The sequence below is a fragment of the Hippocampus zosterae genome, chromosome 13 (genome assembly GCF_025434085.1).
Source record: "Hippocampus zosterae strain Florida chromosome 13, ASM2543408v3, whole genome shotgun sequence".
NCBI classification, from domain to species: domain Eukaryota; kingdom Metazoa; phylum Chordata; class Actinopteri; order Syngnathiformes; family Syngnathidae; genus Hippocampus; species Hippocampus zosterae.
The window spans coordinates 6,479,877-6,501,663 of NC_067463.1; the positions used below are offsets into that span (position 1 = coordinate 6,479,877).

A 21,787-nucleotide genomic window follows, 5' to 3' on the forward strand; every position below is an offset into this window, starting at 1 on the left:
GCAATCCCGCTCTTGATTCCCGTTTTGGTTTAAAGCTAAAATACGGGCGAGCGGAAGCGTCAGCGAGGTTTGTCGAACGCGAAAAGGCCGTCGATTGTCCGCTGCGAGACGTCAGGATGAAAGTCTTCCAAAGCTCCCCCATCCTCCGTTTAATATTTCTCTTTTACAGAGCGTACATTATGATAAAAGTGCAAAGTAAGAATTACAATCAGATTTTCCACATCAACTGATTTCTTGGCCGCAATGACTGTTTACACCTCTCTCGTACGTAGATTTGCAGTGCTCAGCAAACGATTAGAACGGCATCCGTTTTCTACGCTTCTGTCAGGTTAATGCGCTTGCATGTAGATGTTCTTGGACCTAAACAATAATCTCTTGAAATCGTATATTGGAGTTTGCTTTGCACAAATGCTTTGCCTTCTTGGAGGGTCTAAACATACATGAAAACTGTTATCTTGGTAAAAATATCGGTATTGGTAGGAGTCTCTAACCACCCCCCAGGAGAGCTTGAACAAATGAGCCTATGAAACCTGTTTCATTGATCAGCAGCCAAAAAGATGCAAAACAAGTCTCAAGGTCCAAAGCTGAAATTGAGTAGGAATGGGGACATTTTTGTTTGAAAAATGCCAAATCTCCTACAAGATTCAAATTCAAATCGCTAGATTGCCCCCCCCCCCACCCTCCAAAAAAATGGAAAATTTCATGATGAATTGATCCAGATGTCAGAAATAACACAATATTAGAAATTAATGTTTGTGCTTGATTCATCCAATTGTAAAGTCAAGAGCTCGCGGAAATTGAAAGAGTCCAAATGAGAGCACTTTGATGACCTCTTGTCATTTTCCATTTCACACTGGGCCTGACACTTTGCGTTGCCTGTTTTGGGGGATTAAAACGAATCCACGCATATTTGTGGTTGGGCAAATGCAAATGTACTTTTTTTGCGGATGTTTTCATGACCGGGTGGGAGGAACTCACCTTGTGTTATTTGGCTAAGTCAGGCCATAGCATTTTCAAATAGACCAAAGTGTATTGCCACCCTCTTGTGGCATCGACTGTCAATTCCAAACTTTTTTTGTTGGTGGGCGTCAGTTTCTCGTGAATTTCTGTGTTGTTATAATGGCTATAATGGTCCTAAACCCCCACGTGTAGTCACCACTATCCATGCAATTGTGTCACATTGGGTGGGTCACTCGTGTAGCCTGTTTTTATGACTACTTTCAAATCGGCATTAAAAATTGACTATCACACGCAAGTGAAAGATTTTTTTTGTGTCATTTGTTCGGCCAAATATTCTTGGAAATATCATTGCAGCCCCGTATGGGTAAACGGGAAAAGTCAGTGATGTAAAAATACCACGTCAGACCACCCCTTACACTCATCGCCCCGCCTCCAAACAGAGGGAGACCATCCTAGCTGACAACAGCTGGCTTGAGCAGGAGTGCCCTCGGGGGGACAACCACCCAGGACAGGGGATCCCCCCTTCTGGGCGCCACCTCCGCAGACAGGTTTAAAGCCTCCCCCTCTGGCTCGGTGTCGCCCTCGCCACGGCGCGGCCTTCCCAGAGAGCTCAGCCCCAACACGGACGCCGCCGATAGTCCAAAGTGAAAAAGCGGCGAGTCCGTCAGGCCGAGCGGGCCCAGGCCTCCTCTTCTTCCCACGGAGAAGAGCGGCGCATGGGGGTGGCACAGCGCAGACAGCGGCAGCGTCGTGCCTAAACCGCCCAGGAGGGCCGCGGCCGCCCCCGGGTGGATGAGCCGGGTGCCCCCCGTCGAGGCGGGGTCAGTCGTCCCCTGGTTTCCGAGAGGACCCGCCTTTGGGGCGGCGCCCTGCTCCTGACTAACAAAGTGGCCGTGGGCTTTGATGTGCTTGCGTAGCGAGCTGGGGTCGGTGTAACGCTTCAGGCAGCCGGCCATCTTGCAGCAGTAGGGCTTGTCCACGTAGTGCGTGCGGGTGTGCTTGAAGCGGTCGCTGGAGTTGGAGTAACGCTTGTTGCAGCCCTCATACGGGCAGATGTAAGGTTTCTCTCCTGGACAGTGGAAAATACAAAAACATGGAGATCGTGCCACACCTTTCATGCAAAATCAGCCGAAAGGAGGGCCGTAATAGCCCCTTTCTTACAAAACATTCTTTTAATTCTTCACACTTTCAAACATGTTTTAGACTCGTTCCCGTTTGTATTATGTGTGTCGGGCGATATTGGCATATGTGTTACTTGACGAAGCCCTGACTGTGGATGGTAGGATAGACAATGATTTTTCCATCATATTGATTGCATGTTAAGGTGTGAAAGTGACACTCTTATGCGTAATGCTTTCAGACATCTCAAATATATATCACTGTCAGGATTTATTTTCTCCCATGTTTTATGTAGCTCAATAGTGTTTAGTTTAAAAAATACCTCTACGAATATATAACATAATGTATACTTTAAAATGTTTGAAACCGGCCTGCTTGAAACGTGATGATTTCCTTGGAAAGTTACAAAAGTGATCATTTGGAAACGTAAACACTTTCATTTCAAGCTTTTTTTTCTCTCTTGTTGTTCACCTGTCATCATATGTGTTTCTTCATATTGACATAATGTCATGAAATATTTTAGATAACACATCGAATTAAAAGGAAGCTGCAGCAAATCTGTTATGTCAGAAACGTGTAGCCCTCCTCTTTGATTCAAACCGGAATTATCCTTTGAACTATTTGCAGAGCTCACCTGTATGGGAGCGCGTGTGGATCTTCAAGTTCTCCAGACGTGAAAAACTCTTGCTGCAGGTGGGACAATGATGCGGCTTCTCATTGGTGTGTGTGCGGATGTGGATCAGCATTTTATACCTAAAAAAATAAAAATAAACCTATTTAAAACATGGCCATATATACGTGAGCATGCGCTTTGCCCACGGTGTACTTCAACATGCCTCAAGCTAATGTTAGCTTGAGGCAGAATAGTGTACCTTCTAGTTGACAAACACACACACACACACACACACACACACACACACACACACACAATGTGAATGAAAACAGAAGATCCGAACACACCTGGCGTTGAAGCCCCGCCCGTTGCGAGCACAACCCTGCCACTTACAGCAGTACCCAGAATCCTTTTCGGGTTTGACGTGGGCGTCGTTGATGTGGTCCACCAAGTCCTGTAGCGACCCAAACAGCAGGTGGCACTGCAGGACACACAAACCGAGTCGGTTCCAACGGATTCCAAATATCACACGTTCGACTTGGTTGAGGGTATAGTATGTTTAGGGTTTAAATTATAAGAGTAGGTCATTCTAAACTTTTTCCGCCCGGAGGGGTGGGGGGGGGTGTCATGTACTCGAGGCCAAGGCTCACGATACCTTATTACAAAGTTGTTTATGAGCATGATTATAAAATAGAAATTACCTTCATCCAGCGGCATGCGAGTTGAGCGTCCAGTGAGGGTTCAGGTGTGGCTTGCTTGTCCCTCTTCTGACCACTGAAAAGAGAAGACGGGAAGCTGTACCCCGCCGGTGGGCTTGCGATGGGCATATAGAAAGGATAGCGCGGAGGTGACGCGTCAGCCTCCACCCTTCGATGAAGCGTCGCTTCCTGCGATGTAGATACAAAACAATGTCGTCAACTTCCATGTGTCATAATCGATATATTATGGAAATATGACTTTTGGTGTACAAATGCCCCCATCATGTTCCTCCGCTGACTTGGCAGCAAGACTATACAGCGCCGGGGCAATTCGAGCGCCTACCTATGTTGAAATGTTTACTTAAGAGTCTTGCGTCTTGTGTGAGGATTTTGCATCAACCGGACTTGCAGCGTCTCAACTATTTTTTGAGCAATGGGAATGTTCCAAAGGGCACCTAATGGTGATTTTGACTCAGCCACTAACCCGGACTCACCCGTGTGAAGGCGTTTGGCCGAGGGCTGCCGCTGCTTCTGCTGTTGTAGGGGGACTCCAGAGGCGAGGGAGGGGACGAGGGGGATGGGGACGAGGGAGACGGGGAAAGGGAGGAGTCGTGTCTGGAGGAAGGCGACAGGCTGAGGTCCATGGCTGGGGGAGTAAAGCAGGATCCAGGTCGCTCATGACATGGGGACTTGGAATCTAGAATGGGGGGGAGACGGTGTAAGTCAGAACGAGGGCAGTGATGATGATGCCTGCTTGGGTTTGGCAGAAACATTTATGGAGCCTCTTTTAAAATATGATTGATTGATTTTATTTTTATTCCCAATACCAAACGGCCGCTTGTTGTGAAGTACCCTGCCCTCATAAGTTTACTTTGTTTTGTAATTCATAAATCATTTATTTCGTGTGTGTGAGCGCGTGCATTTGTGTGAGCTTTGTGTGTGTGTGTGTGTGTTTTGCCCAAATACTCATGAGTAAGCATTTTTAAATGGAAGCTCACTCCTGTTTATTTCTTTGTTGTGGTACAGACAAAGCTTGGCCTGTCACATGAAAAATTTCTGCTGAGGTTTCTTTGTCAGTCAACATCATCTCGTCTTATGATACATACTGCCAGTTCCAAACCTATGTGGGCGTGGGGAGGAGGGGTGGGGGGAGGACAATGCATTTCTATTTGAGAACACAACACACTGAGAGACCACTGAGCGAGTTCAGCGAATTAGGTTACCGGCAAAGAACAGAGAATCCGCTCATAACCTGATTGCATTACGAGGGTAACGTTCCTAATTTGCACAGTGTGGCATCACGCGTCAACGAGAACAATAACGCTTGACCAGGAGTGGTCCAAGGAATGAGTGATAACCGCCTGTTTTGGGCCTGGCAACCACTAGGGGGCCTCGAGAGCAAGTAAAGGTCAACAGAGACTGGAGTTGTATTCAAAGATTTGTTGGGATGGGAACATTTGTATTGAGAGCAAAAGTGAAGGGCCCGAAAATCTAGTTTTTGCTTAGGATCCTAATGACCCTTCTGGTTGAGGCTTATACCTGGAGAGGAAGGCGGTGACGGGAAGGTGGTGTAAATCAGGCGCGGTCGCGGGTGGATGCCGAGCGGTGCGCAGATGGATGACGAGCTCCGCTTTCCTAGTCGGAGGGGACAACGCGTCCGTCCCGAGGGAAGCTTGAGGTCCAGCGGCTCGTCCGAGGACAACATGATGTGTAATGCAAGCAGCCCAGCTGGGAAAGAAAAGAAGCTTATTACAATGGCTGAACTTGATTAGAACGCAGCCATTTTAAATGTGATTGGTTAATCCTGCACACAGCAACATCCCCAATTACGGGAGGGTGTACACACTTGTGCAATCACATTTTCACTCTCTCACTCTCACAAACACACACACACACATGCATATGTATGCATTATATATCAGCAACAACAAACCCATCTATACCAAGTTATAATTTTGATCGGATTGTGGCCCGGTCAAGCTTTACGAGTTTGACTCATTTGTATGTACCAACACACTCACTTTTAAAGCTAAACAGATTTTCTGATTTGGTTTTCGTCACACCCTGTTAAGTATTTTGGAGGCGCTGCGATTCATCATAGCGTAAGTGCGTTCTAACCCTTTCTGTGCTCCGGGGACTGACTAAGGCTACTAATTTTCCATCCTAGGTCATGTGATATTCTGGGAGAGCAAGAGTGAAAAAGCAGCTCCTTGACTCAAGCGCAGGAATTCTTGTTGGAGCTGAGTGACTCAAAAGGCAGTTATGTGCTTTACAGGACACTCTAGGGGAGGGGGTGTAATCTGCAGGAGATGAACGGAACGGAACGTGTGAGGAAATGCGCACCAGCTGCACGCATAGTTAGGACAACGCACACTTTATTTACACCTTCAGGCCATAAATGAAACATATAGAGGCTGCGAACGGACCCTGGTGTATACTCCTGTTTTTGTGATGACAAGCTAAGAATGCGATGATAGTGTTTTCACTTTTTCATTGGCTTTGTGGGTCCCTTTTTTTTTTGGTGACGCCTATTCCAAAATACTGACTGTATGACTCTTCAGCATAAAAAAAGGCCTCTAGCAGGTTGACCAATATTCCACCAGTGCATCTTCAAATCTTTCCATTGATCGGCTTATCTCTCTATTAATCTTTCTCCGGATGCGGGCGAACATTTTCCCGCTCCAAATAATTGTTCCTGCCATCACAGGCGTGATCCCTTGACGTTGTACGAGGCAGAGGCTAAACCGCAGTGAAGTCAGTCTGACGGCTGTCCACATGGCCGCACTGGTTTCGCATTCCACTGCAAACTCATTGACTTCTGCCTCGTCTCGTCGTCTTTCTTTCTCTCTCTCTCTCACACACACATACACAACTATTTGGAGTTATTGTAGAAGCATGCACATGCAAGACCATATGGACGCAGGCACGCACACTGAGGGCCTGAAATCACAGTGGCAGACTCATAACCCCACGTGAGCCCGCCCCCAGCCCCGCCCCTCACAACAGCGTAACACCACCACCACATCCAACCTCCTGCAGCTCCTCCACCACTTTTTCCCTCAATGACCTTATATTTGTGGCAGCATGCCCAGACTCTCTTATGGATCTCTACAAAAACACCCTCTCACGCACATACATGCTTGTATGGTAGAGATTCTAAACACATGTCAGAGACCAAAGACTTTTCATTTGGGGGTTAGTTAACACACACACACACACACACATGCACGGCACATGCATACAATTACCGAGGTACGCCCATGAGTCCACACGTAACGTACATCTACTGTACATACACAGTATGAAAAGACTGGATGACCCCTCTGAAAGTGGAGGCAAAGTAAAAATAAGTTGTTATTGGACTTACAGGGGGAGGTGTTGGAGGGGGGGGGGGTTAGGGTTTTAAAACTGCTCGTAAGATTTGCACATAGCCTCACTTCACTCATGGGTGGATTTTCCGCTATAGTTTCAGAAAAACCCCGAAAGTCCTGGTGGTTTCTTTATAGAAAAGTCAAGTCAAAAATGTACTTTACAGTAATATGTGCTCTGCTCTCCCACTGATCTAAACACACTATTCTGATCCATATTGCATTTGTGGAATATGAATATAGCAGAAAAATCCACCCGTGTTCATCCATCGCAAAGAGGCAGCAATTTTGCCACTTGCTGTCGACTGGAAATGACATCACAGTGCCTAAGTGTCATGTGACGTTGGCAAGCTAAGCCCTTAGGCACTGTGATGTCATTTTCAGTCGACAGCAAGTGGCAAAATGGCTCTTTTTTTTTAATGGTTGATTTGACTTCCCCTTTAAAACTCATTGTAGAGGATAGCGATGCAAAATGCAGCCAGACACAAATCGTTTTTGCTAATTACTACTGTCAGGTCAGACTGACGGTTTTAACAAAAAGTGATTTGAAGTGTGTGTGTGTGTGTGTGTGTGTGTTTGTCTGTGCTACATACATACATATGCACATACAGGAAACCTTCCATGGAGCCCTGATGTGGCCTCTTCCTCCCCTTCTATTGACTTTCTCCCTCTCTCTCCCTCCCTCTCCCTCTCCCTTTCCCCAATTCCCTCCATCACAGTCCTTCCTGTGGTTTTCCTCTCCTGGTCCTCCAGCAGAGCCTACCTCGCCTGCTTTCTTTCGGTCTGTTCCGGCAACATTTTCCTCTCCTTGATTTTTTTATTTTCTACTTCCTTTGATTTTGTTGTTTTTGTTTAAGGCGCAGCACCCGCAGCGGAAGGGAAAAGTCAAATAAGACGCTCCATCACTCAAATGAGGGAAGGATGTCGCCTCCTAATTTTTAGTGGTGGTGGGGTTGGGGGGCTCACTGCCCTGATTTGGACAAAATGACACAGATTTTAAAGAAGTAAAACTCCCTTTAACGGAACTTGCAGAGAGAAGATTTTGAAAATCACGCTGTATGCCCCCTTCTTTAATACAGACACCCTGTCGCATTTTTCCATCAACGTGGCGTCAGGAGATTGGGTTTGCAGACGTAAGATTTTGACATTTAAGTGCCATAATAAGATGGCCCTTATTCCTTTATACAACCTTTGTCCCCAACGGGTCCTCCTTTATATCATTTGATGAACCTTCAACGATCATCCAGGATGCACCTTTCGCAGGTGAATTTCTGGGGCCCTTGCCCTGTGGGACCCCGGGCCTTTGCACACCACTGTTTGCTATCATTATTTTAAATTTAAAGTCATGCAATACATCTATCTTGGAATTAGACCTCTTGGCACAAAAAAAAAACAAGTAAATGAGGATCCCTGTCTAGTTTTGCAAAACTCAATTGAATATTTTCCATGGGAAAATATCGAGCGCGGACTAAAACTGCAACTGGTCCTCACAGCAGTTAGGGTTGCATGTGTGCACGCATCTGCGTTCCAGTCGACAAAAACATGAAAATGGTGTATAGTTGGTCAAAGAGAGGGATTTCCAGGACTCGATGGATAAAAGCGTACGACATGGAGAATTGTGGGTTTCCCCTGACCACACCACCAACAACAGATGCGGATGGTACAGTTCGGAACCGTAAAGCTCAATGTGTGTGCGTGTGTGTGTGTGTGTCATCCACCGCAGGATGACACTAGCTGTGTCAATAGTATGAAATCATTTCATGGCACAAAGAGAAAAGATAATGTACCTGCACCCTTCACAATGTTTCAACAATGTAAACATGCAGTACGTTTAAAACGAAACTACAATAATAATAATAATAATGAAATGATGTGAAAGACAATTGTAAATAGCACTGCCATTTATCCATTTTGTGTCTATATTGCACTTAATTGAACGGTGTTTGTTGTTGTTTTTTCTTGTTTCTACCTCCATTCTTGCTGCTGGAGGCTGTAAATTTCCCCAGTGTGGGACAAATAAAGGATATCATATCTTATCTTAATGCTTGTTAGAATTTACTGCCACTTGCAAGGCTGGAATGGAACAGCATTGCCAAGCGTTTCATGTCTTTTTGGGGCAAAGGGCCCTAATAAAGACCAAACCTTTTTTGCAAAATCTTCTGCTGGATCTGGGTTGGCCACCACTGACCCTGCACTTGACCCCAGTGCAAGTGGAGTTGAAATACATTTGTATCCCTTGAGCTATATTTCAATCCTTACCAAAACATAACAACTGCTTGCTCAACACATTCAAATTGTACGTGTACTTTGTGCGTAATCCAACAACAAATGACAATTGGAAATTATATTTTTTAAAAGGGGCTTCAGAATTCCCAAATGGATCACTACATGTTACGTCCCGAAGGCGCAGAGTGATGCAACTCCGCCAAGGCAGCCGGCAATCTGCACCAGCCGCGGTATTCATCGCTTGGGTGGGGTGGCGGGGGGGGGGGGGGGTCTTTGAAGGAGGAGTGGGTTGGAACCATTCCCCCCAAAAAGAGAGATGATGATGTTTTTTTGGAGAGTGCAAATCATTTCGCAAATGTTAGGTTGGGGGTGGCTGCAATGAGGCGAGAACAATCAACAGCACACGCAACCCTTTTGTCCTACTTGTCTTAAAGTACAGATGCAACCGTAAAGTGTTTTGTAATACGAAGGTCACCTCTGAAGATTCAAATCCAAGAGGCAATTTTTCAACGTGATTGGTATGTAGCTGTACTTTTTTTTTCATGGCCTAAAAACCCGCAATCCATTACAAAAATAATTATTTTTGTATTTTTTGTGGCCTAAGAACACAATGCAGTAGAAAATTATTGAAAATAAATGCATAAAAAAGCTTGAAAAAAAGGTAGCTACGGCATGCTAATTTTCGAGCCCCGCGTCTTTGGCAATGCTAAGCTAATATCTGTGCTTTCCATTACATTTGATTGGACACCACCAACTTGGCCGCCACGTGGGCGCGTCTATGAGCCTGCTCTAGTCTACTGTCCATCTGTAACAACAGCGGCACAATTTGGAAGTACACTGGATACATTTCTCTCTATCTGATTGTGCCACAGTGCCGTTTCCTGCAACAAACTTTGACGGCTATTTTACCAAAGGACGTTTTGAGTGGACTGGACACAATTTTCTGTCCTTTCAATCTGGAGTCTGTGACTTTCCAGGTCCGTCAAATCAACATTCCACTGTAGAGTCTAAGTTTCACTGGCCATAGCTACTGATTCTAAAGACCCTGGGCAGATTTGATGGACATACCAGCACACGGAAGCTGAAAACTGATTAGCCTCAAAAAAAGAAAAAAGAAAAAAAATTAACATCCACATACTGGAAGCAGTGTAGTAAAGAGAATGAAAAAAATAGACTGTCACGGAATGAATACAATTACATGGAACTTATACCACAATTCAATTGCTTAGTGAAGGGCAGGACTCTTATTTTTTTTTTTCAGTCTTTCAGTCTTAACGTTATCTTTCGACTGAAGCCTTTTGTCTGATGATTTTAATTCGGACTTTGCGTCATCTTCACAGGGGGATTATTTTGTCATTGTTATTTTCAGAGGCTTGTCACAGCCCTCAGAGTCCCCGTCCCACCTCATAGGGGCCTGAGCACCAGGCAGTCGAGCGCCACTCTTGGAAATCGCATCCTAGTGACAATGTCAATTGTGTTTCAGAAGTCGCCGATGGACCTCGAGACTTCCACTTAGTTCTACCTGGCTCCTTCTACTCCCTCTGAACACTTTGACCCTGTCGTTGCAGCACTCTGCATGAACCACATTGAGGCAAATCACATTTCCTCGATTAGCCAGTTCCGCAGAAAAAGCAAAGCGTTATAAAGGGTGGTTTTGTGGAGCAGCTCAATGAGAAAGAAAGAAGTCATACATTCCTTAAATGAGTTTTTTTTAAATGAATAGAATTCACTTTCATCTCTCAAAGTCTCAAGGGAACCCCCCCCTCCCATCAAAACCCATCTGTAATTATGGGTCAGGACCTTAGTTCAAATTGGCCCTGGAGCCATACTACCACTTCCACTGGATTGCGGCTTGCTTATTAAACTCCAAGAGATGGAATGGATAACTGATACACGTCATAACTGTATAAATCGCATAACGGCATCATGGATTTATGAAGTGTTTGACAATATTTTGGATGCCACGACTGAGTTGACCTGAAAACGGGGTCATGGTGTCAACATGGACCGGTCTCTCGCCCTCCTTTTGGATTTGGCTGTGTCTCTGGGAGAAACTGCAGCGTGTGGTTTTGCAAGAAAGTCGTTTTGTTTTAATTGGTGAGTGTGATTTTTAAAATTGCGCCGATCCATTCGTCAAGAAACGGCCGCAAACGTTAACTTCCTGCTACCGCTAAGTCCGCGCTTCCAAATATGGGCATGCTGGCAACCAGGGGCGCCGGTTGTCGTTCCGTGCTGCCGCATGAGCCTTTCACACCGAGCAAGAACACTGGAGAATGCAAAGTGGGGTTACATTTCACAGGACATCAACTGTTACGGGAGGTACTCGTCCACTCGCTTAGGATGCATGATTTGGAAACAGGAGTACAGAACATTCAGCGGAATCTAGATTCTCCAATACTTGTTACTCATTTATTAATTCATCTTCCGAACCGCTTCATCCTCACTAGGGTCGCTTTGCAATAAGCACATTTCACGTTAGCTTCTTTTTCTTCAGCGTGAAATGATCCCAAACTTTGGAAATTCTCCGGCACTCTTTTCTCCTGCCTGGGTCTGCAGTAACAATCCGTGTGGAAAAAAGAATCACCGCAAAATACCGCAAATAATCTGCCATATAAGTACAACGCAAAAAAATCTGCAATGTAGTCAAGCTGCTCGATTATAGAATAAGGATTCATTGTGTTATGCAAAAAATATATAATAATGATAATAATAATTAGTATTATTATTATAATTATTATAACAGTCACAAAATTGATTCATATTTTTTCCATCGTCAAATGCCCATCCCTATGATGCGGCCTAAACCAAATCTGTGTATTATACCGAGCGATACTTTTGTTTGATGGACACAAGTCAAAATGATGTCGCACTTTGTTTGAGTCTTTTTTCACACCAATTGAGTCAGATTCGATTTTCAAATTAACACTTGTTTTCCGCCCTTCCACTTGCGAGCGTCCTCTGCTCTCTCCCAATGCTTTTAACCCCCCACCCGCTATTACAACCCCCCTCCCCCGACCCCTCTCTCCTGCACGCCGCCACCATCCCGCCACTTGGCAGCGGGACAAGGTCAACACACAGAGAGCGTTCCCTCCTCTCTGCTTTTCCCTCCCTGTAATTCCTCATCAGCAGCAGAGCAACAGACCCCCCCTCCAAACACACCCTCCCTCACTCCCCAACTCCCCTCTAGCCTTTCATCCCCCCCGGCTGCCTTTGGAAGAGCGAGGAGAAAGCCTAAAGATGGAGAGGATAAAGAAGCGGCAAAGGTAGAGAGGGAAAAAAAAGCTTGCTGTAGGGGAGGCAGACGAGGTCAAGGGTGGTCAGCGTAGCAGAAAAAAAACAATCTTGCGCTCGCTTTCCACCTTTTCTGTTTCACTCTTTTGTCGTCCAAACTCCCCTCCAAAAAAAAAAAAAAGACACTGTGGCGCTTCACATTCCTCAGCGCCGAGCAGATTCACCCAATTTGTTTCCACTGGGAGAGCATGCGCCAGTAAATAATAAGCAATCCCAGCTGTCGTGTCGGCTCTCTGTCTTTTTTATCGTTTGGAGATTCAAAGAGGGAAACGAGCAAAAATGCCTCCATCAAATAACAAGGCGAGAAGATTTGACTAAATCATACGTTTTAATTCACCGGGAATTTTTCATTTCTTCTAAGATGGCTTCACAGCCACCGCAGATCTCAGTTCCCAATTCGGATTCAATGGTTGTTGGCAATTTTCCCATCGTGGGACGAAAGAAAGGTGATCCTATCCTTCCCTTGTGTTCTCTTTCATTGCAGATTTCATATGACACAGATCAGATACGACTGCGTGTGCATCCAAGTACACACGAGTCAACAATCCAGTATTGTGTGCCTTGGCGTTTGCAAATCGAATTGAATCTCTGACCGAATTCATTGGAACCCATCCTCAGTTATTCACTATAAAAATTCTACGATAATCCAAGGTCTTTAAACCATTTCAAAAACATTTGATATATTGAGAGAAATTAAGAAGAGCAGTGGACAAGAAAAAAATATTGTGTTATGAATTAATTAATTTTTTCCCCTAAACTAATGATCTCATTATATACATTAATAATCATGGCCATTACGAAATTAACCTTCAACTTTTTCTTTGTGTAGGCATTAAATGCAGGACGGTAGAGGATGGAAACATTCAATAATTTCTTCCAAATCTCGTCAGCAAAAATGCGGCTCATCTTTCTGTGTTCTGTTCATCTTTCAAATTTGCAGTGTTCAACACAATTGTGTCCCGACTACCTGGTGGCTAAAAGTGGAATTACATCCCAAAATTAAGGGCAAAATTGAAGTCAAAATGACTGGACAAAACAAAAATTTGCAAAAGTGTGGGACCGTGAACCGGGAACAGTAAATCAATCCAAACGCTGAAAGATGTGAGGTTGTAGGAGCCACATTACTTTCAGTGTCTAGACCAGTGGTTCTTAACCTGGGTTTGATCGAACCGCAGGGGTTCGATGAGTCGGTCTCAGGGGTTCAAAGGAGCCTCTGCCATGGAGGGTAAGACACACGCGACTCAACATGTTAATTAATTATGACACGCACGCTTGGCCATCACTGGCTGCAGATGATCACATGTCATTGCTTGTCCAATTTGTGCTGTGGGAAATTTTGTTCACTTAGTAGTCAACGTGTGACTGTCGTGATAGTCCGTCATACAATTAAAGATAAAAAAGTAGACTTTTCTTTTGAAATTTTATTTACTTTTTTTTTTTTTTTTTTGTTTTTTTTTTTCAATAAAGGCAGCCCGGTAGCCCAGTGGTTAGCACGTCGGCTTCACAGTGCAGAGGTACCGGGTTCGATTCCAGCTCCGGCCTCCCTGTGTGGAGTTTGCATGTTCTCCCCGGGCCTGCGTGGGTTTTCTCCGGGTGCTCCGGTTTCCTCCCACATTCCAAAAGCATGCATGGCAGGCTGATTGAACACTCTGAATTGTCCCTAGGTGTGAGTGTGAGCGTGGATGGTTGTTCGTCTCTGTGTGCCCTGCGATTGGCTGGCAACCGATTCAGGGTGTCCCCCGCCTACTGCCCGAAGACAGCTGGGACAGGCTCCAGCACCCCCCGCGACCCTAGTGAGGATCAAGCGGTTCGGAAAATGGATGGATGGATGGATGTTTTCAATAAATGCGGGGGTTTTATATCTTGAATTTGTAAAAAAAAAAAAAAAAAAAAAGATTTATTTTTCAAATGGTGGGCGGCCCGCTAGTCCAGTGGTTAGCACGTCGGCTTCACAGTGCAGAGGTACCGGTTTGATTCCAGCTCCGGCCTCACTGTGTGGAGTTTGCATGTTCTCCCCGGGCCTGCGTGGGTTTTCTCCGGGTGCTCCGGTTTCCTCCCACATTCCAAAAACATGCATGGCAGGCTGATTGGACACTCTAAATTGTCCCTAGGTGTGAGTGTGGGCGTGAATGGTTGTTCGTCTCTGTGTGCCCTGCGATTGGCTGGCAACTGATTCAGGGTGTCCCCCGCCTACTGCCCGAAGACGGCTGGGATAGGCTCCGGCGCGCCCCGGGACCCTTCTGAGGATAAAGCGGATCGGAAAAATGGATGGATGGATGGATTTTTCAAATGTGCATATTAACTTGTTGAGTTCGATACCTCTAAAAAGGTTAAGAACCACTGGTCTAGACCAAAATAATGTAGTACATGTAAGGATAAGACAACCCCTGAACCCATCGGTCCCCAAACCCCAGCCAATGACCTACGGACCGATACCGGTCCGTAGGTGATTTGGCACCAGGCTGCACAAAAAGACTAAAGAACTTACATTACTTCCATTTTATTGATTTCGGAATCTGTTTTATTTTGAAAAAATACTGGATTCTCTGTTACATCCGTCAACGGTATGTCACTTTTGACGCAGGAGAAGGCGCGCTTCTCGGTCACGTGATAGGTTACCGCTAAAATGAAACCCAGAAGCTAGCAAAATCAGTAAAAAAAAGAAATGTTTTGGGGGAAGGAGTAAAGGCTAGGCCAGGAGACAGACGAGAAGCCTCAGCCTTTCAAGAAAAAGAAGGCTACATTGAATGGACAGTATCAGGAGTCCTACTTAAGATACGTATTTATCTCAACCTGAGATTCCCACGCTCCTAGCCCACCCTGCATAATATGCGGCGATGGTGAGTCGTATTTTTCACGCACTTTGTATTTGAGATGCATCTGATTTTGAAGGCACGTTTAAATGTTACCATAGCGACCAGATAGGACGTTCCTCGTGTCATGATTCGTGTTTATTATTATGCTTCGAAAATTCCACCGATTTTCATGCAGACCATATCATATTATATTGTATTTATCCGTCACACCTTAATAAAGGTCGGCCCCTGAAAATATTGTCTGACATTAAACCGGTCCGTGGGGCAAAAAAAGGTTGGGGAGCGCTGCCTTAACTCTTTCGGGGACAGCGGTTACTACAGTGGACAGCTTATCATGTTATGAGTTTACAGGGTGCATGAAAGGGTTAAAGGGGGGATATTATTAAAAAAAAATCAAAATAAGTAAAATGGCCATACACATCCCAAATCTTCTTTTTTTCCCCTCTCAAATGATATATATAGCTCAAGAGAGCATAAGCGGTTCAGATAATGGATGGATGATGGATCTATAAAATGAAAAGCCGACTGACCAACTGAAATATATCCGTTTTCTTTTTATACAAAATTGCAGCCTTTGCAAGTTTGAAATTACCATTCTACTACATTGCACTGTTGATCTGAAGTTGATGAACTGTTTGGCATTTTTACACAAACGACAGTACATGTTTTGACCCTTCTTCACACAACTACTTCCTGCGATCACAATCGTGCAAACTGAAAAAGGAAAATTACATGTTTTTTGGGGGTTTTTTTGTCACCGCCAAAGCATTTTTGTGATGATGTTGTAGCAAAAGACACATCTGGGTGCGAGGCAGACACCAAAACAAAGCGTCAAAATCAGCACCGTTGCCATAATTTTTTTTTTTAAAGCAGAATGAAAAAGAAAAACGGCATGAGCAACAAAGCTGTGGTTCCGCTCTGATCCGTCCGGCGTGACACTCCATCTTTGTTTACCATCCTTTCTTTCTCACGTTCCACTCATTCTCTATGACAGATCCTCCACGAGGAGACCAAAATGGTTATTTATTTATTTTGTTCCTGTTTCCTCAAACGCAGCCCCAGAAGAAAGCAACAGGCAGGCAGTGAGGGGACGGGAGGGGGTGTGGGGGAGGGAGTCGGAGTGATGGAGGGGAGGTAGAAACGAGGGTGGTGGTGGGGGTTGGGTGTGGGGGCGAGGGGGGCGTTGTGTCGGGTGGGGTTTGTGGAATTTTCTCTATGTTTGGTTTGGAAGAGAAGACCTCGGCTCTGCGTTCTCATGAGGATAATGGAAAAGAGGGGAGAAGAAAAGCAGGGTTGTGTGTGTGTGTGTGCGTGTGTGTGTGTGTGTGTGTGCGTGTGTGTGTGTGTGTGTGTGTGCGTGTGTGCGTGGGCGTGTGCGTGCTCTCGTGGACCCTCGCAGGTGGTCGCGCCTTTCGTGCGCACGTGCGTACGTGTTTGGCCGAACAGTGTGAGCGCGATGGCACGGCTCCGCGCCCGAAAAAAAGCGTGTGAGCACATGTGTCTGCTTATTTGCAGATGTTGGCACCGCCGAGCATGCGAGCTTTCAGTTCGGAGACGGGGAGACGAGGTGAATAAGACATTCCTGGGATGAATGGATGCGGGGAGCCAGCGGTTGGTTTGTGGTTGCATACTAAGAGGAGAAAAATGAATGTCTGGTGCAGGGCTGCGCCCAGAAACAATACCGCAGCCAAGCAGGGAGCCAAGCAAAAGCAAGAGGGATAGCGTTGCATGTGGAGGAGAACCAGGGGAGGCCCGCTCCGCCGCCTCCTACCCTGTGCTCCCCTCCCATGGAGGACCAGCTCACTCCTGCCCCTGCTGCTGCTGGGGCAAGCCGTGCTTTTATGGCTGCTCTGAACCCGCTGAACTTATCACGTACAAACAGCCAGCCAGTGATAGTCAACAGGCGGCAACACAGTGAGGAAAGTTGAGGAGGAAGAAGGCGAGCGCCACCGCCGTCCTGTATTTCAACTGAAATTCAACTTTTGTTTAGTTCATGCGCTCGAAGGACAGTTGGGTCAAAAATAACCCAAATTGGGTACAAAAAGAAAAAAAAAGACCAACCTAACTTCTTGGATTGAATAAATATTCCAAACTATTTTCTAAGAAGAAGCAACTATTCACTTTCAGTGGTCGCCACAGCAAGCCACTCGCATATGTTTGGCACAGTTTTCACACCGGAGGCCCTTCCTTTTCACGACAACGGTGTCCAGAGGATAACCTGAGCTTTGCTATTAGAGGCTTCGCATGCTGCCTTTCGTGAGTTTGCCGGCAACTGTATGCGCAACCCGCTGGATCTCACTGGCAAGTGTCTGTCAAGGTGAACTAGAGCGCTCACAAAAGATATACTGTGCTCGGCTGTTTAATTTCCCACCTTGATGGGTAGGCAGGCACTTCAAAGGCAACACAATTATTTGTATTCAAGGCTATTTCCGTAATCTGTTCCCTTTACCTATTCGTTTTTGTAAGACATATCGGACAACAGCACGCCTTCAATTTTGGGTGAGCAGTTGGAGACCTTTTAAAGTTCCCAGTGCACGATGCACCATCCATGAAGGCATGCTCGGATGAGTGTAGTGTAGAGGAACTTCACCTCAACCCTCCTTAAATACCATTGGAATAAAATAGAAAAGAGGCAGGCCCTCCCTCAGGTGCAACATCGGGCCCTGACTGGCTAAATGTCATTGAAAAACATTTTGCCAATCATAAGCGAGCTGGTGAGCTCAGCGAGAATGCCCTGGATGACCACAGTGGACATCTGCACGAGATGAAGAACCTTCCCTTCAAAATAAAGCGGTGCTTTGAGATACGAGTGTTTCAATGTACACATTTTTCAAGATACGCGCCGTCGTTTGACTGATTTATGTATTGACTTATAGCACTGTATGTGGCAGTGAATTCAAATCAACAATCAGCAGCTGTTTGACAAATGGTGAATAATTCAGGCTGCACAGTGTTTCATGCCACTCTCGGTTGTCGTCTACTGTCAAACTAGACATAAAACAAAGAGAATTACACTTTGTGTGCTTAATAACTGCCTTTAGTAACCCCTTGCTAGCTTAATGCTAATGCTAATTACCATCTATGTTGCGATGCTTTAACCCAGGGGTGTCAAACTCATTTTTGTCGTGGGCCACATTGTTGTTACCGTTTCCCTTGGAGGGTTGTTATGAATTTGGGGAAACAAATTGCATACACAACGCACAACAAATTGATGGATAACTAGTTTTAAAATCAGAAGTCAAGATTAATGACTGTTGTTGTGGATTACATATGACAATTTGAAATTTTGGTTTCGACTTTCGTAAGCGTCATGGAACTTGACATGCTTGATTTGCTTTCATGGACCACATAAAATGATGCGGCGGGCCAGATGTGGCCCCCGGGCCTTGACTTTGACACCTGTGCTTTAACCCATTACGCAATGGCTGAAATGCTCATACTCTTTATCCTCTGCGTAGAATGACTGAAATCAGTACCGTACTAATGATCTAAAAGAGGAGTTGAGATGTTTATCTGAAAAGGGACCCAAGTACGTTAAGTCTAGAATACTCTGGATAATGGCATCATATCATTGTCATGCATGGTTGCAACGTGGAAAAAAATCCTTCCAATCTTCTGAAGTCTGATTGACCGGACAGATGGAACCATGAGCAATTTAACCAATCCAAAGCATTCCACATCAAGGGTCACACACTGAGGGGGCAGTATAAAAGTGACAGGTAGGTATGGCTGCCAAGGTGTGGCGAGATGCTCGCGATACTCAACTTCACACAAATGCTACAAAACGGATAGGACAGCGCGACATATTTTGGAAGACTTTTGGAAGAGCAAAGAAATGAAATGTGTTTCAAAGACGAAGGCAATGGAGCAATTGATGGAAAGCAATACAATCTGCCATAAAGCAGCGAGCAAAGGCGGCAAAGGATCTCTGGGGAGGAAACTCGGATCGGAGTCCAGGCTACAGCGCTCACTGACTGATTAAAAAAATTTTTTTTTTTCAATATATACTGCATTGTAACATCGCTTTAACAGACTGACTGACATGTGACGGGCATGCCCTGTTTTAAATTACAGGGGAAAGAATTCCAATGCAAATCCTCTATAGCGGTATACACTGCCATTGTCCGAATAGTTGTGGCCCTAACTGTGTTTGTGAGCAGCTCCCAGCCCTCCACCCTGCATCAGACAGTGTGGGTGGAAAGGGGCTTTTATGCAAGACGCACCCAAGAACAGGAAAAAGACTCGAGTCTGACCTTTCCGAATCCACAGTATGATGCAACGAGGCTGCAACCTGCTGCCGTCAACAGCACAGAAAAGCCTCACATTAGGCTACGAAACCACCGCCATCGTCAACCATCACAACGAGGAAAAAAAAAGAATCTGGCAAGGACAGTCAGGATGAAACAGCCCCGCCTCTTGGGGCCCCAGTGGGTCTTGAAACCCGAGTGAGTCGTGTTTGAGGTGGAGATGGGGAGTTAAGGTTGGTGACTGGAGAGTTTGCGGGAATTCAGGGCGGAGGGAGGTGTAGTTTCCACACTGTGGCCAGGCGGAGTTGTACGGGAGTTTTTCATCAGGACAGCTAGGGGAAAGGTGGAGGAATGGCCAATCGAATGTTCTGAACTCCTTTTTCCATCATAGTGTCGTCAGAACAATGATACCCGAGGCGGTTATGCCACAGCGTGGACGTAGTTTGACTTTTCAGAGCTGAGCAGTTTGCTTCAGTCGGGTTGCAATCCATCATGATTCAAATCCAATCCAGTGCACCCACGAATACTTTGGTGGGAAAACGCTTATTGGTGATTTATCAAGCACAAATCTATTCCTATGAACAATTAAGTCATTTAGGGAACGTAACATGTTTTGGGAAAGCTACAGTATCCACAGTAAACCCACCCAGACATGTGGAGAATGTGTAAACCCCGCATAGGAAGTCCAAACTCCGAACCTCAGAACTGTGAGACAGACACGTTAACCACTCGTGCACCACGCTGTTGCTTATCATATAAATTGTCGCATTTACAATTCCAGTACAATAACATGACATGGTTTTATTGTCAAAAACCCAGTGTGCTACCATTATATTAGTGTATTAGTGTTATGAGTGTAAGATTTGCTTTTCTTCTTTGAAGAATATTTTTTTCCATACTTTAGATTTAGATTTGTTTTTCATGAAATGCTTTCTTTTCTATGTCGCTATATTTACAATAACAAAGTTAACATAATGATTGAAAAAATAATAACTGAAAACGTAAACTGTTGAAAGAGATGATACAAGGAACAATTTTCATAGATCTTGGTTTTTCCTTTAGGAGAATATATTTTAACGGCGCAAAGATTCAATCATTTTAAAAAGTCAACATAGAAATTAGAAGTAAAAACGGCGAAATCATCAAGAAGAAAAATGTGTTTTTAGATTTTACTCATAGATTTTTATTTTAAGATTTTTCGGTTCATATATTTTAAATAATCAAATAAAATCATAATTTATATCAGTAATCTAGGAAGTGTAGTAATCCAAAAAATGCTGCTGCTAAATGTAAATTTAGATTTTAATCTTAATATTTTTTTAAAGAAATGTATGGAAAATAACAAAACTAAAATATTTATTGAATACCTGTAAAGTCAATAATATTTTCAAAATAATAGTCACGTGTAGAGAACTACAAATAAAACAGCCTTCTTCAGATGTTTTCATATATTTCGATGTTAAATGTGTAGGGAAAAATAGAAATAACACATTCTAAAATATAGATACAATAATATTTTCAAAATAAGCGCTGAGGGTGGTTAAAAAAACAGCCTGGAGCAGATTTGTGTGAAAATGAACACGTCAATGAATGAATAGATGCGCTCGGGTTAGAAAACAGCATTGGTGACAATTTCAGGTATTTCGAGCTGCTGCCACTCCAGAAATTACGCACTCAACTGCAGAAATAAAGACAGAAAACTAGGATCTACGGTTAGCATTTCATGACAACGTCGTCCGTCGAGTCTGGGCGTTTGGGAGCGTTTTTAAAGCAGCTGAATGTAGCGTGTCAATGAGCGATTTACCTCTAAAATGTCTTGGGGCAGACACCCTCCTCTCGTCTCAAGATGATTCCCAGCCTTTCCTCAAAAAAAGGCAACACGGAGCGAAGGCACAAATGACAACAAAATCAAACGCGTAATTGCCACATTTCTCGCAACATCATCGACTGCTTTGGCTTGAGTCGGGAGGTGGGTGGGGGGGTTAAAAAAAACAGGTCCTTTGGCCGTGCGGGCTGGTTCAAGGTGCGCAAGTAGTTTTCACTCGAGAAAACCTTGTCGTGGCGAATAAAGTCGAGAAAGGCGGTGAGGGAGAGGAGGTAAGACGAAGATTTGCCGGGCGCAGGAGCGACGCTCTCTTGCGACGCTGGTCAACTGAGGATCCAGGGGGGGCGGTGATGAGGGAAGAAGAGGCTGCCTGGGTGGAGACCGGGAGTGGGTGAGTAAGGGAGGGGGGGGCTTGTCAAAACATCTGTCCGGGGGCGTATGTAGTCTTTTTTTTTGGGGGGGGGGGGGGCTCAAGCCGAACACAGTCAACCTCACCACATCCGTGTGTTGGAACATGGTTGTAACAGAAGTTTAAATGCAATCAGGGCCGCCTCACCCAAATAGGACTGATAGGCAGATGCCAAGGGCACCGTTGACTCGAGGGGGCGCCAAAAATCAGGTAAA

General features: G+C 45.0%; 1 protein-coding gene across 1 annotated transcript; it reads right to left on the reverse strand.

Moving 5' to 3' along the window:
* Positions 1 to 932: 932 nt before the first annotated feature.
* On the reverse strand, positions 933 to 21,524 carry LOC127613882 (zinc finger protein GLIS2-like). The gene is made up of 7 exons (XM_052085168.1): positions 21,143 to 21,524; positions 4,930 to 5,118; positions 3,885 to 4,087; positions 3,394 to 3,579; positions 3,040 to 3,173; positions 2,714 to 2,832; positions 933 to 2,029 (listed from the first exon to the last, which is right to left on the reverse strand). Exons 2-7 carry the CDS (start codon positions 5,093 to 5,095, stop codon positions 1,413 to 1,415), a joined length of 1,425 nt encoding a protein of 474 aa, XP_051941128.1. The 5' UTR covers positions 5,096 to 5,118; positions 21,143 to 21,524; the 3' UTR covers positions 933 to 1,412.
* Positions 21,525 to 21,787: the final 263 nt, after the last annotated feature.

What these genes read in the sequence shown, in the direction of transcription:
- LOC127613882 (XM_052085168.1), bottom strand. Translation starts at nt 5,095, where the DNA reads ATGTTGTCCTCGGACGAGCCGCTGGACCTCAAGCTTCCCTCGGGACGG. An exon ending in GTCACCGCCTTCCTCTCCAG is followed by an intron (nt 4,088 to 4,929) that starts GTATAAGCCTCA and finishes CCCCCATTCTAG; the next exon opens with ATTCCAAGTCCCCATGTCAT. An exon ending in GGGCGGGGCTTCAACGCCAG is followed by an intron (nt 2,833 to 3,039) that starts GTGTGTTCGGAT and finishes TTATTTTTTTAG; the next exon opens with GTATAAAATGCTGATCCACA.